General features: G+C 34.7%; 1 protein-coding gene across 1 annotated transcript in view; it reads right to left on the bottom strand.

Annotated features, from left to right (window-relative positions):
- The window catches only part of FANCB (FA complementation group B), a 197,886-nt gene that overhangs the window by 165,082 nt on the left and 19,311 nt on the right, over positions 1 to 13,493 (bottom strand). Inside the window, exons 6-10 of the mRNA XM_063703003.1 lie at positions 12,829 to 12,957; positions 10,247 to 10,413; positions 4,575 to 5,005; positions 4,222 to 4,459; positions 3,379 to 3,700 (exon numbers count right to left, since the gene is read on the bottom strand). Coding sequence (XP_063559073.1) covers positions 3,379 to 3,700; positions 4,222 to 4,459; positions 4,575 to 5,005; positions 10,247 to 10,413; positions 12,829 to 12,957 — 1,287 coding nt within the window. The remainder of the gene's footprint in view (positions 1 to 3,378; positions 3,701 to 4,221; positions 4,460 to 4,574; positions 5,006 to 10,246; positions 10,414 to 12,828; positions 12,958 to 13,493) is intronic.

Raw genomic sequence — 13,493 nt, forward strand, 5'->3', positions numbered from 1 at the left:
ATTGCCTTGTGATTATAAGGTAACTCTCAACTTTTTAAATAAGGGCCACCTACTTCCAGCCTGACAGTCTTTTCCTCACCAAAGAACCAAGCCCTTCCCCTCAGCCTGATTAGACCCAATTTAGGTCTTGTGTCCACCCCAGACCAATAACAGCTGCCAGGGAAAGGCCTTGCACTAACTGGCTTAGATTAGTCAGGACTAACCTCTGGAACTAGGGATGAGATTCACCTCCCCAATCACATGAACTATGGGAAAGGAAGTTCCCTGGACAAAACGAGAGTTTCAGTAAGAAAAAAAGTGAAATAGATGTGGAAAAGGTAATCGATAGACTGCACTTCTTTCTCACTCCTGACTGACCTGCTATCTAGTGTTAAATATTTTGACTGATTACTAATAGCATGCTTTACTGACCATAGCACTGCTTGTACATTTAGTGGTAAGTGGCTGCTGCTGTGGGGAAATGAATAATTTAAGTTAAGGATGCTAAAGAAACTTTCTAGCTGAACCTAAGGCCATTATGAGCCAGAGTTATGCACACAGGTACTGTTGTCCAGCATAGTTGCTCACAGGTGTAGCAAAGCAAAAAATCTGAATAGTCAAAGCATGGTAGGTGTCTGATTTACTGCCCTTACTAAAGTTCAGGACCTGAATAGTATGACACCCTACTGAATAAAAAGGCAAGGCAGGATCATTGAAATAAGGCCCTAGAAAGTGACCAGACCACTAGCATTGCAAGGATATTCATCATAGTAGGATCTTACAGGACAGGGCTATTTTGTTGAGGCAGTAAAGCAATGCAAGTAACCAATATAGAAAGTCCAAAAATGGAAAACAACAAACCCTTGAAGAATTAAGAATAGTGTTTATGTATCAGTATTCTTTCCATTGCACCACACTGTCTTTAGCAGAAGCCTAAAATTCTTCAGATGGCTTACACATGAAAGATCTTTCACTCCCAAATTCTTAGAACGGAAAGTAACATCTTTGTAATTTAGAAGACAAGGAAGAAAATGGAATCCTCTCAATTTCTGATATTGTCCAAGTTTTAGGCAAAAAGGAAAAAGAAAGAAAGGAAAAAGAAAGCAAAGTTTTACACAGGTTTCTAGCCAAGAGAGTTGAAGTTTTTGTTTCTACTGGGGAGAGCAGGTAGAGATGTATGTTAATAACACCTTTTCCTTTCTAACACTAGAAACAATTGAGTAGTCAATTCTACATGGTATAAAGAGATGCTCTGAGGACAATAGGAGAGTCAACTGTGTACTATTAGAATTCTTGAAGGGTCTACAGTTTTTGAAATAATTTGCAACAAGAGTACAGGATCAAGGTGTTTTCATGCATCTCCTCAGCTACATTCCAAAACAAAATTCATTTTCAATTTGGCAGAGTGGATTTGGGAGGACTGTGTTTTTGAGGGGAGTCTCAGAGTCGTGACCAGGGCAGTGGTCAATAACATATGCTTGTAGATGCAAAGACACAACTGAATCATGAAAGTGGCAACAGTGTCATTTCTTCAACTTCGGCTTTTCTAGTTTGTAGTAAGTTAAAAAAAATACTGGAGTACAAAATTCACTTGTAAGTTATTTGGCATATCTGTATCTTTTGGTTGCATTGATAATTTAAAAATAAGCAATATGCTATCTTTAGTATCTTAACTTCCCTACACATAAACTATTACAATTAAATCCTGTTTAGTTTTTTTTTTCCTAAGCAACTCTACTAAGATGACTGTTTAGTTTTTTCACCATCTCTACTTTACAATTTACTTCCTGTATTTTATATTTGGTTGTTCTTTCAGAATATGTCACGGGCAGTTTCAACAGATAGCACATGACACATATTCTTTCCAGATTTCTACAATTAATCCTGAATTTATTCCATTTCCATATGCAGAAAGTCTGAAATATTTTCCATTGACATTTCATAGGGATAGAGCTGTAGAGTTCTATCTCAATTTGCAATGGATTACTAGGAAAGGAGGTCCCTTATTATATGGACCATCATAAAAACCAAGACAAGAAACTAATAACCTATATTCTCTAAAAACCATGTGCATCACAAGATCATTAGGTATAAGCATTTCTAAGGCATGAGAGAATTAGCACTTCACAGCCACAAGCATGAGATGCCACATTCTATAATCATCTTTATTTCTCTCAACTGAGATGGAAACCTGCACCTCACTTAAGGATTTTAGAGCAAAAAGGATCACGAACATTTATTTTGGCCCATATCCTTTTGCGTCTTTTTCTTTCTCCTGACGTTCTCTTATTAATCCAGCATTCTTATTTTTCAAAGAAAAGACTAGCTTGAATTTTTATCCCTTTGAAATGTATCTCACTGGACCCCTTATAAATCACTTCTTAACTGAAGTGAATTTTCATTTATTTTTAAATTTCTCAGTCCCTAAGGAGTGCCATATTATGTTACTTCAGTTAGAATTTTAAATTTTAATTTTGCCTAGAGTTGGAATTTCAGATAGCTTAAAAGCGTTTTCATTTTTTTTTTTTAAACAGTGGCCTGTAAGGTATACTTAGCCTTTTGAAAGAGAGATGCTTTTCTGAAAAATGCCTTACAATTTTCACATTCTTATAGACTTACATAATTTCAGGGCAGCTTTGTAACAACATTCAAATTGACAAGGGTTTCAAAACCTTTCATTTTAATGGTCTCGCCCAGACAATCTGCCACTTAAATTTCTGTAGGAGAAATACTGATATTTACAGAAACTTGTGGATCCTGACAACCTCGCTTAATTTATCTATTTGAAGTTGATTTTTACATGCTAGGTTTTACTAAGCAGAAAGCAAGAAAAAAATGAAGTTTTTAAAAGATTTAGACCAAAATACTATTATGCCATTTCGGTCTTAAGTAACTCTAAGACAGGATTTCTCAACCTCTGCATTACTGACATTTTGGGCTGGATAATTCTTTGTTGTAGGGGGCTGTCTTGTGCATAGTAGGATGTTTAGCAGCATCTCTGGTCTCCTCTATCCACTAGACGCCCATAGCACCCCTGCCTCACCCCTTCCTGACCCCACAACTTCTGACAACCAAAAAAAAATATCTCCAGACATAGCCAAATGCCCCTTAGGGGTAGAGGAGAGGGAGATAAAATGGCCCTAGTTGAGAACCACTGCTGTTTATTTTGTGCATCATCAAAACTAAAGTTTCTACTACAGTAAGCCTCGGTGTTTATTTTTACAAAGGAGGCATATAGCAAGTAGAACCAAAATCTTATATGGTGGTGAAAACATATTTTAAAATATGATCAAATTGAAATTATAATTATAAATTACTCAGTTTCTGTGCAGCAAAGTCTGATTTCAACTGAACCTCAGCTACTTTCAAAGTTATTTCTCTGTAAAGGGCACCACTCACTTTTAGGTTCGTTTGCAATATTTTCTTCTTTTCTCTCTGAAGTTCTTTTCTGTAGGGATGGATATTTTCCCTTCTGTCTGATAAAGCAGCCGCGACGACACTACTCTTTCCTTTGCTCACTTCACACCTCTGCATAAAATTGCTTTCATGTTTAGCTATGGCAGAAGAAAGAGAACTAAGGGTGACTAGTTCCTTCTCCAAAGTAAATGCCATATTATCAATTAGGAAATTCTCACTTCCTGATTTTAGATTTTTGAGGAAACAGTTTATAGGGAGAATTCTGATGAGATTATGAAGGCACTGGAACATAACTGTTTGATTCCTAAAATAAAAAAACAAACAAAATATTACAAAAATTAGGACAGCACAAAGCAGTCATGTACAATATACTGCAGTAATCAATTAATATTCATTTATAAACACCATAATGATAAACAGAACCAATTATGTACGTGAGCATTGATAAAATTCAGACTATAGGAATCAAATATACATATCCCATATCGAGTCAGTTAATATTAATCAGTTTGTTTCCAATTAAAATTTTTTTTGCTGAGTAATAAGGTCAATATAATATTTTTTAAAATTTTACTGTGGAGGAGAGGTAACGGGAAATCTCAAAATAATTGCTAGGCACTAAAAAAAGCCAAAAACAAATATAAAATTAAAACAGAGATCTTCAGTTTCTAAATGAAGCCGATGCGTCCATTCATGCTAGGCCATGGCTCTGTATTATTGCCATGGCAATAATACAAAACACATGCGGATCGCTGTTGAACCACACATTGATCACACTCATACACACTCACTTCTCTGGACTGATTACAATTTAATATGCATTACCTGGAATAGATTATTAAAATCCCTTCAAATGGTGTTCTCTGTTTCCAAGTGAAGAGTGTCCCATAGAAACTTCCCGGCCTTTCACAAAAGTACACTTCTGGAAATTCTTTGATTATTTCACATTTCATATGTTCTAAGAGCCACACCTTCACTGAATTCAGGGCATAGCCGGGTGATGTGATTTGAAAACAAGATTTGTGGAATGCTGCAAGAAGTGCAAAAAGATCTTCCATGTGCTCTACAAAAAAAGTCACAAGCTCTATCATTAAACTCTGCCCATTATCAGATAAACAGAATTCTTAAAATTTTCTAATTCAATTAAATATATAATCTAAAAGTGCCAACAAAATTACCTATAGGTTTCTTCTTTGGAAATGTCAGTAGGTACTTCCCAGTTGAAAGATCTTCTAGACTTAAAAAAACTCTGCCACACACAACATAACGATCTTTAGGACAGTTACCACTTTCTCTCTCCATAATTTGTAGCAGTACAGTGCAACAAAATTTACTGAATGCTAAAAGTGGTGAAAGAGATGTTACAGCAGTAATTATCTGTACACACTCTTTCTTAGATGGGTGTTCACAAACAAAGCTTTCCTCTTTCTTGCTATCAGGGGTCAACTTGACCCTTTTTGCTTCCAATCCTATTTCACATGGCATCAAGTATGGTGCTGGGAAAGGATTTGTACTCAACTTAATCACTCTATTTTGACACTTCAGAAGCCGAAATCTGGAGTCATGGGCTTGATCCATTAACAATGATAAAGTCACATCATTCAGGGACCTGTAAAAAACCCAGACTTTGGTTTAATCTAAAAGCTCATTCTTTAAAATCAAATTGATGATTAAATGTCATACAAACAACAGTAAAAAATGTTTATTCTTTCCTTTCCTAGAAAACATCATTTCAAATGTAAAATATATCAAAAAGTTAAGAGTAAAAGCCAAACACATTTTTAAAGGTCCTGTGATAGCACTTCTCAAAAGGCAAGCAAAAACACTGTAACTATGCTAGGTTTTAGGAAAGTAAAATTTTTAAGATAGAGGAATGGTATTAGGAATGACAGTAAGAGAAATTAAAGTAAGACAAAAATTTTTTTAAGATAAAAGAATGGCAAAATAATGCCAGGATTTTATCTTTCAGGTTGGTCTTTTTTTTCCTCCTCTTTTTAAACAAGAAAAAACCTACTCATTATTTTTTAAGAGTTTATTTTGGTGATACGTTAGAATGCAAACAGCTCTAAACTAAAAATTGTATTTTTTGTTCCTCTAAATGACTTGAATAAAATCTGCTTTTTCAGTCAGAATATTGTTCATCCCTCAGCAATTCTTTCCATATCTACATTTATAATAATTTACAAATATATACAGGCTTACTGTAGTACATTCCAGCATTGTCAAAGTTTATCAAGTAAAACAGGTAAGAATGGTGACATGACCAAAGAAAGAACTTGAATGTAGAAATTTAATACTGAAAACTCCTTTAATACAGGAATTTGACCATATGTCTAATGAGTTACACTAAAGATTTAAAAAGAACTCAAAAATCTTAATTTGCACTAATTGAACTATTGTTTTGTTGGGAATGCTGTTTTATGAACACTACATATATACTGTACAGTAATTACGTAGTAGGTGCAATAGAGAATTGGGATTATCAATAGGGGAGAAAGAAGATACAGAAAGAAGAAGATACATCATGATGTTAAGTAAAAACCTTGAAGTTTTTACATCATGGTGATAAGTAAAAACCTGAAGTCCTTAATCTGAATTGGAAGTATCAGCATGGACTTACAGCATATTTTATCTCTAAATAAACCAAAACCACAACAGACCAAACTAACAAAACACATATTTCCTACCTCTGCTTACTAAAAAGGACCAGAAACAACAACCCACTGAGGATAAATAAGCACCTCTTGCACTCAAATTCTGATTTCTAAATTACAAATTATACTTGAGGGTCTAACTAAATAATTGATGAGAAGAGGTTTCTCTTTATAGAAGTATTCCAGCTAATAAATAAAGAAGCAGTAATAGAATTAGAATACCACCATGTTATAAAATCTAATGAAACAATGGAACTAAGTAATGAGCATCAATAGCTGCTAATATCACAAAATGAAACTGATCACACTTTACATACCTCCCAGTGGAAGAAAGCAATACTATTAAGTACTCTGTTAACAAAAATTCAGGCATTATTCTGACCCAGTCTCTAGATCTAACCATCAATTTAGAGGAAATACAGGAGACAGAGAAACATGTTAAGCAATATCACAGGAAGTAATCAGCAAAATCCAGTCTATAGAACTTCACAGGGTAAACTGCCTGGCTTCTATAAAATATACTTTGCATGAAAAAAAAAAGACAGAAAAAGGATACCTACAGATTACAAAGGACTTAGAGATAACAGTCAAGTCCAATTTATAGTCCTTATCTGGCTCACGATTTGAAAAAATATTTTTAAATTCAGAAATGGGAAATTTGACCATTTACTGGGGGAATCACTGATAATTTTTGGGGGGTAATTATATAAGTTCTTATTTTTTAGATACATACACTGGAATTGTTACAGATGAAATAATATAATGCCTCTGAGTGCTTCAAAATAATCTGGGGGATGGGGGTGAGGAGTGCATGGAGGTATAGATGAAACAAGATTAGCAATGAGTTGATAATTACTGGAGCAGAGTGATGGGCAGAAGGGTTCACCACACTATTCTCCTAGTATGTTTCAAATGTTCTATATATAAAAACATTTTTAAGTAATTCTATTTAGCATATGAAAAAAGACAAGACAGAAAATAGAGAATAAAAAATTACCAGGCAGATCTAAAAAAGGAAGAATAAAATTTATGATAATACAAATAATAATAAAACTTAGAAACTCAATGACTGGATTAAATAGCTGACTAGAAAGAACTGAAGATAAAATTAGTGAAAAGAATATAGATCAGAAGAAATTATCCAGGTGAATAGAAAATATGAAAGAGATGTTGAGACATAGAGTATGGAATGAGAAGATCTAACAGAGGACTAACTGAAGTTCCAGAAGGAGACAGATACTAGAGAAAGTAAGGAAGCATCAGTATTTTGAGAATTAAGAACTAAGAATTTTTTGAATTGCCAGAAGAAAACAAAACAGTTTGAGGAAGCTCAACAATCTAAAGGAGGAAAAAAAAAAAAGAAATCTGCACTTAATCATGTCATTGTCAAATATTTAGAAAAAGAATAACAGAATACATCCAAATAAAGTAAAAGGAAATAATAAGGGATCAGAAATGAACAGGGAATACACAATTGAAGATCAACAAAAAATTTAATTATTTGAAAAGATCTAATAAAATGGATGAAACTCTGGCAAGATCAAGGAAAAAGAAGACACAAGATTTGGAATAAAAAGACACTGACAAACACTAACAACACAGTGATAAATATCTAAAGAGGATCTTAGGAACAACTTATGCTAATAAATGTAATAATTAATAGAAAAATATAAGCAAAATGTATTCAAGAATAAATAAAAATGTGAATAATCCTGTAACTATTAAAGAAATTGAATCAGTAGTTAAAAGTCACCTCACAAAGAAAATGCCAGATTTCTACTGCATTCCAGGTGACTACAACCAAATATCAAAGAGTAGGTAATTGTAGGGAGACCCCCTGAAACTATTGCTACAGAATAAAAGATGAAATGCTCCTGATTATTGTAAATACAAAATTGCATGCAGGATTGCATAAAGACAATGCCAGGTTGGACTGCCAGAACGAGCCAACAGCGCGTGATGTGCTTCCCCCTGCAGAGAGCCTATGAATGGACGTGCAGTCAGGGAGGTTTCACATCACCAAGATTCCTATCCCAGAAAAGCAGATGTTCATAGCTCTGGGAATGGAATGCGACCCTTGTGGATAGCCTATAAATGGATGCACAGGGGGCGCCTGTCCATATGGATAAGATAGGGCTATAAACACCCTCATCTTGCCACGGCTCTTCTAGGCCTCTTTAGGGTTAAGGCATACTCCCTTCTGAGAATTTCTGGTCTAACCGGTTGTCTAGCTTCACGTCCTGTTTCCATGGATTGTTAGTAACCAGCTTTTGTTGCAATTGTTACTGCTGATTAATATCTTGCTAATCATAGGTTATAGAAAGATTGTGTTTCTGTTTTAAGGCTCTGTTAGAAATTACTGACACACACACTATATTGTAAATTCTTATCTCTGTATACTGTACTTCTACATACAAAAATGTACTGTACTTCTACATACAAATGTTATGTTAAAGAATTACTTCATCCCCACGTGACAATCTCACCTCATAATCAAACGACCCTAAATCCCTCACTAACCTACCCCCGCCCTCACTAACCTTAATAATAAATGCTGGTATATCCAGTGCATTGTTGGCACTGTGGGACCAGAAAGCAGTGACCCCCCGGACCCAGCTTTCACTATCTTGTGTGTGTCTGTTATTTCTCAACCTGCCGATCTGCCTAGGAACAAAGAGAGAGCCCCGTTGCATTGCAGGCTGCTGGCCAGATCCCGCAACAGGTAATTCCAAATTTACACAAACTGCTCCAGAGAACAGGAAAAAAGGAAATATTCCTCAATTCATTTATAAACTAGTATAGCCTTGATACTAAAATCAGGCAAGTATCATTCAAGAAAATTTCAAGCCAATTTCACTCATGAATTTAGATGCAAATATTCTTGACCAAAGGATAGCAAACCAAATCCAGTGACAAACTGTTTATCACAAGAATGCAAGACTGATTTTATAAGACAAAATTGATTAATATAGAGTACCACATTAAAGAAGAGAGAAGAAAAACCCAGATGATCAACCAGCCCAAAACAGCTTAGAAATTCACTGAAACAAAACAATAAATCCATATCTCAAACCCACTAGATAAGTAGTCTGGCTCCCTTACTGTGTTAAGCTGCTCAAATATACTGCCATCACCTATTACAAGGCACTACCTGGTTTCTCTGCGTACCTGTGGTTCAAATTCAATGTAGTTACTGTAATGCCTGTATTTAGCACGTTTTGGCTAAAAAGCTCTTTGTTAGACTGCAGATATAGATGGTATGCAAAATACTTCTCTATCCATGATTTCAACATCCCAAAAGAGAATATCGTCTGTTATCAGAGGGAGAGATACTTTATTATTTAACTAAATTTTTACCTATTCACTTTGGTCAATAGTCTCTAAGTATCCCTAATACCTCTAAATATTTTGATTAGAAAGTTCTGTATGCTGTTTGATTATCTTCACCGTGAGACTATAGCATCTTAATTTCATAAACCTCATCCTCTTCATATTATTAACTCAATGCATTTGTGTAAAAGAGATACTTCTAGAGCTGTGCTGGCCAAGAGAGTAGCTATTAGATACATGTGGCTATTAAGCACTAGAAATGTGGCTAGTTGGAATTGTGATGTGTTATACATGTAAAATACACACCAAATTTTTAAAACTTTGTATGAAACAATAAATGCAAAGTATCTTATTAATAATTTTTATACTAATTACATGTTAAAATAATGTTTTGGATATATTGGGTTAAATAAAACGTATCATTAAAATGGCCAGGCATGGTGGCTCATGCCTGTAGTCCCAGCATTTTGGGAGGCCAAGATGGGTGGATCACTTGAGGTCAGGAGTTTGAGACCAACCTGGTCAACACGGCAAAACTCGGCGTCTACTAAAAATACAAAAACTAGCTGGGCATGATGGTGCGTACCTGTAATCCCAGCCACTGGGGACGCTGAGGCATAAGAATTGCTTGATCCCAGGAGGTGGAGGTTGCAGTGAGCCGAGATCATCCCACTGCACTCCATCCTGGGCAACACAGTGAGACTCTGTCTCAAAAAAAACAGTAATAATAATTTCTCTTGCTTCTATTTACATTTTTAAATATGGCCTCTGGAACATTTAAAATTGCATGTGGCTTACATTAATTTCTATTGGACAGTACTGTTCTGGAGCATCAAGACAGTGTTATCATGTTGGAATTTACTTACAGCTTCAAAGAAGATGTAGTTTTCACTCCAACAACCAAGATATCATCTATTACACGATACCATATCTTCTCTACTAGCTGTTCTGAATCTTGAAAATTGTCTGATAACTTTTCATCTAAGATATGGACAGAATTTTCTTCTTCACCACAAAGAGGAACAAGACATTCCTTATAAAAAAAAAAGTTTAAATAACTGATTATAAAATATGTACCATCTGTAGCAAAACTAAAAAAAAAAAAAAAGTTAAGTGTGCTTTTGGCTAGGGCTTATGGCCCAAACATTTAAAAACAAATAACATATCATATTATAGATTATACACAGTTTACTAAAATGAAATGTATAAAATATATAAAATTCCCTATCTATTCAGATCAAGAGGCATGGCATGACTGGGGTATGGCAAGATGGGGTATCCAACAAAGAGCCAAAAGGGAGGTAAACCTGAAGTCCATTTTGAAAAAAAAAAAGTCTGATAATATGTACCCCAGTTATACTGAAAATAATCCAGTCTGTATTTTATCAGTGACTTGCACTAAGCCTATAACTGTAAACTTTTGTATGAAGAAAACTGATTAAACTATCTTTAGACTACTTATAGCTTATTGCTAAAATTTTATTCTTAAAGTCCAAGCCATATTCATTTCCACACACATGTGGATATATAACATTCGAAAGAGTAGTAATAAGAATAATAGTAACGATAATAATAATATACAACATCTATTGAGTGTTTACTTTATGCCAGGCACTGTTCCAAATGCCATTTGTGTATCAATTCATTTAACCCACACAATAACCCTAGTGCCCTAGGTCTGTGGTATTATCATCTACATTTTACAGATTAGAAAAATGAGGTACAGGGAAGTTATGTAACTTGCCCAGGGTCACACAGTTAGCAAGTAGCAAGGCTGGGATTTGAACTGAAGCCAACTGGTTCCAGAGCCCATGCTCTTCCTTAACTATTACCCTATACTGCCTCTCTATGTGGTAATTACTAAAGAAAGATAGAGGCATTCACTCAATAGGAGACTAAATATGTTCCCAGGAATCTGACACTACTGCCAGTAGCTGCGAGTTCTGAAGCAGGCTATTCATCTGAAACCTGGGGAAATTTTTACTACCTGCCAGGTTTGCTTTTAAAACTAACAATGTAAAGAGCCAAAAATGGGGCCTTGCACATAGTGGTTTCAATATATTAATTTCTAAACAACCCTTCCCCTTTCTAAAATTGGCAAAATCATTGAGGTGAGGAAAGGAAATGGTGAAACAATTTTAACAATGACTTTCATGAGGTTTCCCAGGAAATTAGAACAGTAATATAGAAATGCAACACAATGTTTTTTTGTTACATTTTATTACATTAACAAGATCATATTTTGGACCCAAACCCTTACATGGCTAAGACTGAAATACAAACACAAAGCATAGCCCATGACAAGAATGGTCAATCCAGAAGGAAGTCAGAGCTAGGCACTACAGTGACTTGAGGGAATAAAATGCAACATTAGTTCAGCTCTTACTGATTTACTTATAGTGTTGCTATGCTGTGCCTTTCTCTGTATGAAATTAATGTGCATAAATATTATTTTTATGAAGTTTCAGCAGTTTTTGCTAACTTCCTACATTAATGTACTGACATAAGTTACCACATAAGAGACCCGAGGAGGTTCTTTTTTTTTTTTTGAGACGGAGTTTCGCTCTTGTCACCCAGGCTGGAGTACAATGGCGCGATCTCAGCTCACTGCAACCTCCGCCTCCCAGGTTCAAGTTATTCTCCTACCTCAGCCTCCCAAGTAGCTGGGATTACAGGCACGAGCCACCATGCCCAGCTAATTTTTGTATTTTTAGTAGAGACAGGGTCTCACCATGTTGGCCAGGACTGTCTCAATCTCTTGACCTCGTGATCCGACCGTCTCGGCCTCCCAAAGTGCTGGGATTACAGGCGTGAGCCACCACGCCCGGCCCTGAGGAGGATCTTATGATGATCAGCCACGAGGAAAAAGAGAGTAAAATTATAAAAAGCAGAGAGAAGGACTAAAAAAACCCATAGCAGTGTAGGAACATTCGCTAGAGGAAAAAATAACCTTAGAAACAAACAATCCAACAGACTAAAAGAACAATCATTATCCTAATAATACAATTACCAATTGTATTATTGGTACCAATTGTATTATTGTACAATTGGTGTACATCACCAATACAAAGTTAAATAATACTCAGTATATTCTATTTAAAAAGTCAGTAAATACATAATTCACTTATGAGTAATTTCTATCCAAACAATACAAATAAAAAAGTTTAATGGTTAAATCTGTAAACAAAAGGACTTGTTCCCCAAGGTTCCTGATAACTGAAATTTTAATATGCTACAGAATTACCTATAAATCGATAAAATATTGGCTCCTTAATCAAATATTTTTCAATGTCATAAAAGTCCACCATTATAACCTCTGCTACTTTTCTTCTTGATCCACTGAGCAGCATTTTCTAATATATTCTAATATTCCAATTTAAATAACTTTTCAATAGCTTATAGATTTTCAATTCATAAAATGATAAAATAGTCACATGATTACTTTTACCTCCTCTGCACTTGACGTATTATCATCTTTTCCTTGAACTAGGTTTATTAAAGCTTTGTAAGATTTTGAAATAATTTTTTCCTTAAGCAACAGATGCTGCCGTAATTCCCGAAAAGAAGAAAAACAAACCTGTAAAGTAGAAAGAAAAATAGTGGCAAGAAACATGATTTCAAATGAAACCAGACATACCAATAATTCAGGAAATACTTTCTCCAAATGTGCTTATCAATTCATTTTTCTATAGAAAATAAAATACTTCTCAGAGCAAAACTGTTTTGTTTATAGATTTTAAGTCTCTAAGTTTAAAAAATGTATCTTCTTTCAAAGGAAAATATAAAAAATAACTGCAACATAGAGCTTATGTATCAAATTGAGAGAGTGGCAATATATTAGCATGTTTCACTAGTGAGTTATTAAGTAACTTCGAATCAATGTAAATAAAAATCAAGGCCTACAAATACACTCACCCCACACAAAATAACTTTTTCTTTTTGAAATAGTTTCTGCTTCAAAAACAAGGCATCCACATAAGCAAAGACATCATAATGAATAGAAAATATCACTTTTAATCAGATACTGCTCGAAATTTTCTGTTCATGTAACCTTTATAGCAAAATTTTTAAATAAAATTAAAATTGTAACAGCCCCCAAACTATGTTTATTTT

This window comes from Gorilla gorilla, chromosome X (genome assembly GCF_029281585.2).
Source record: "Gorilla gorilla gorilla isolate KB3781 chromosome X, NHGRI_mGorGor1-v2.1_pri, whole genome shotgun sequence".
NCBI classification, from domain to species: domain Eukaryota; kingdom Metazoa; phylum Chordata; class Mammalia; order Primates; family Hominidae; genus Gorilla; species Gorilla gorilla.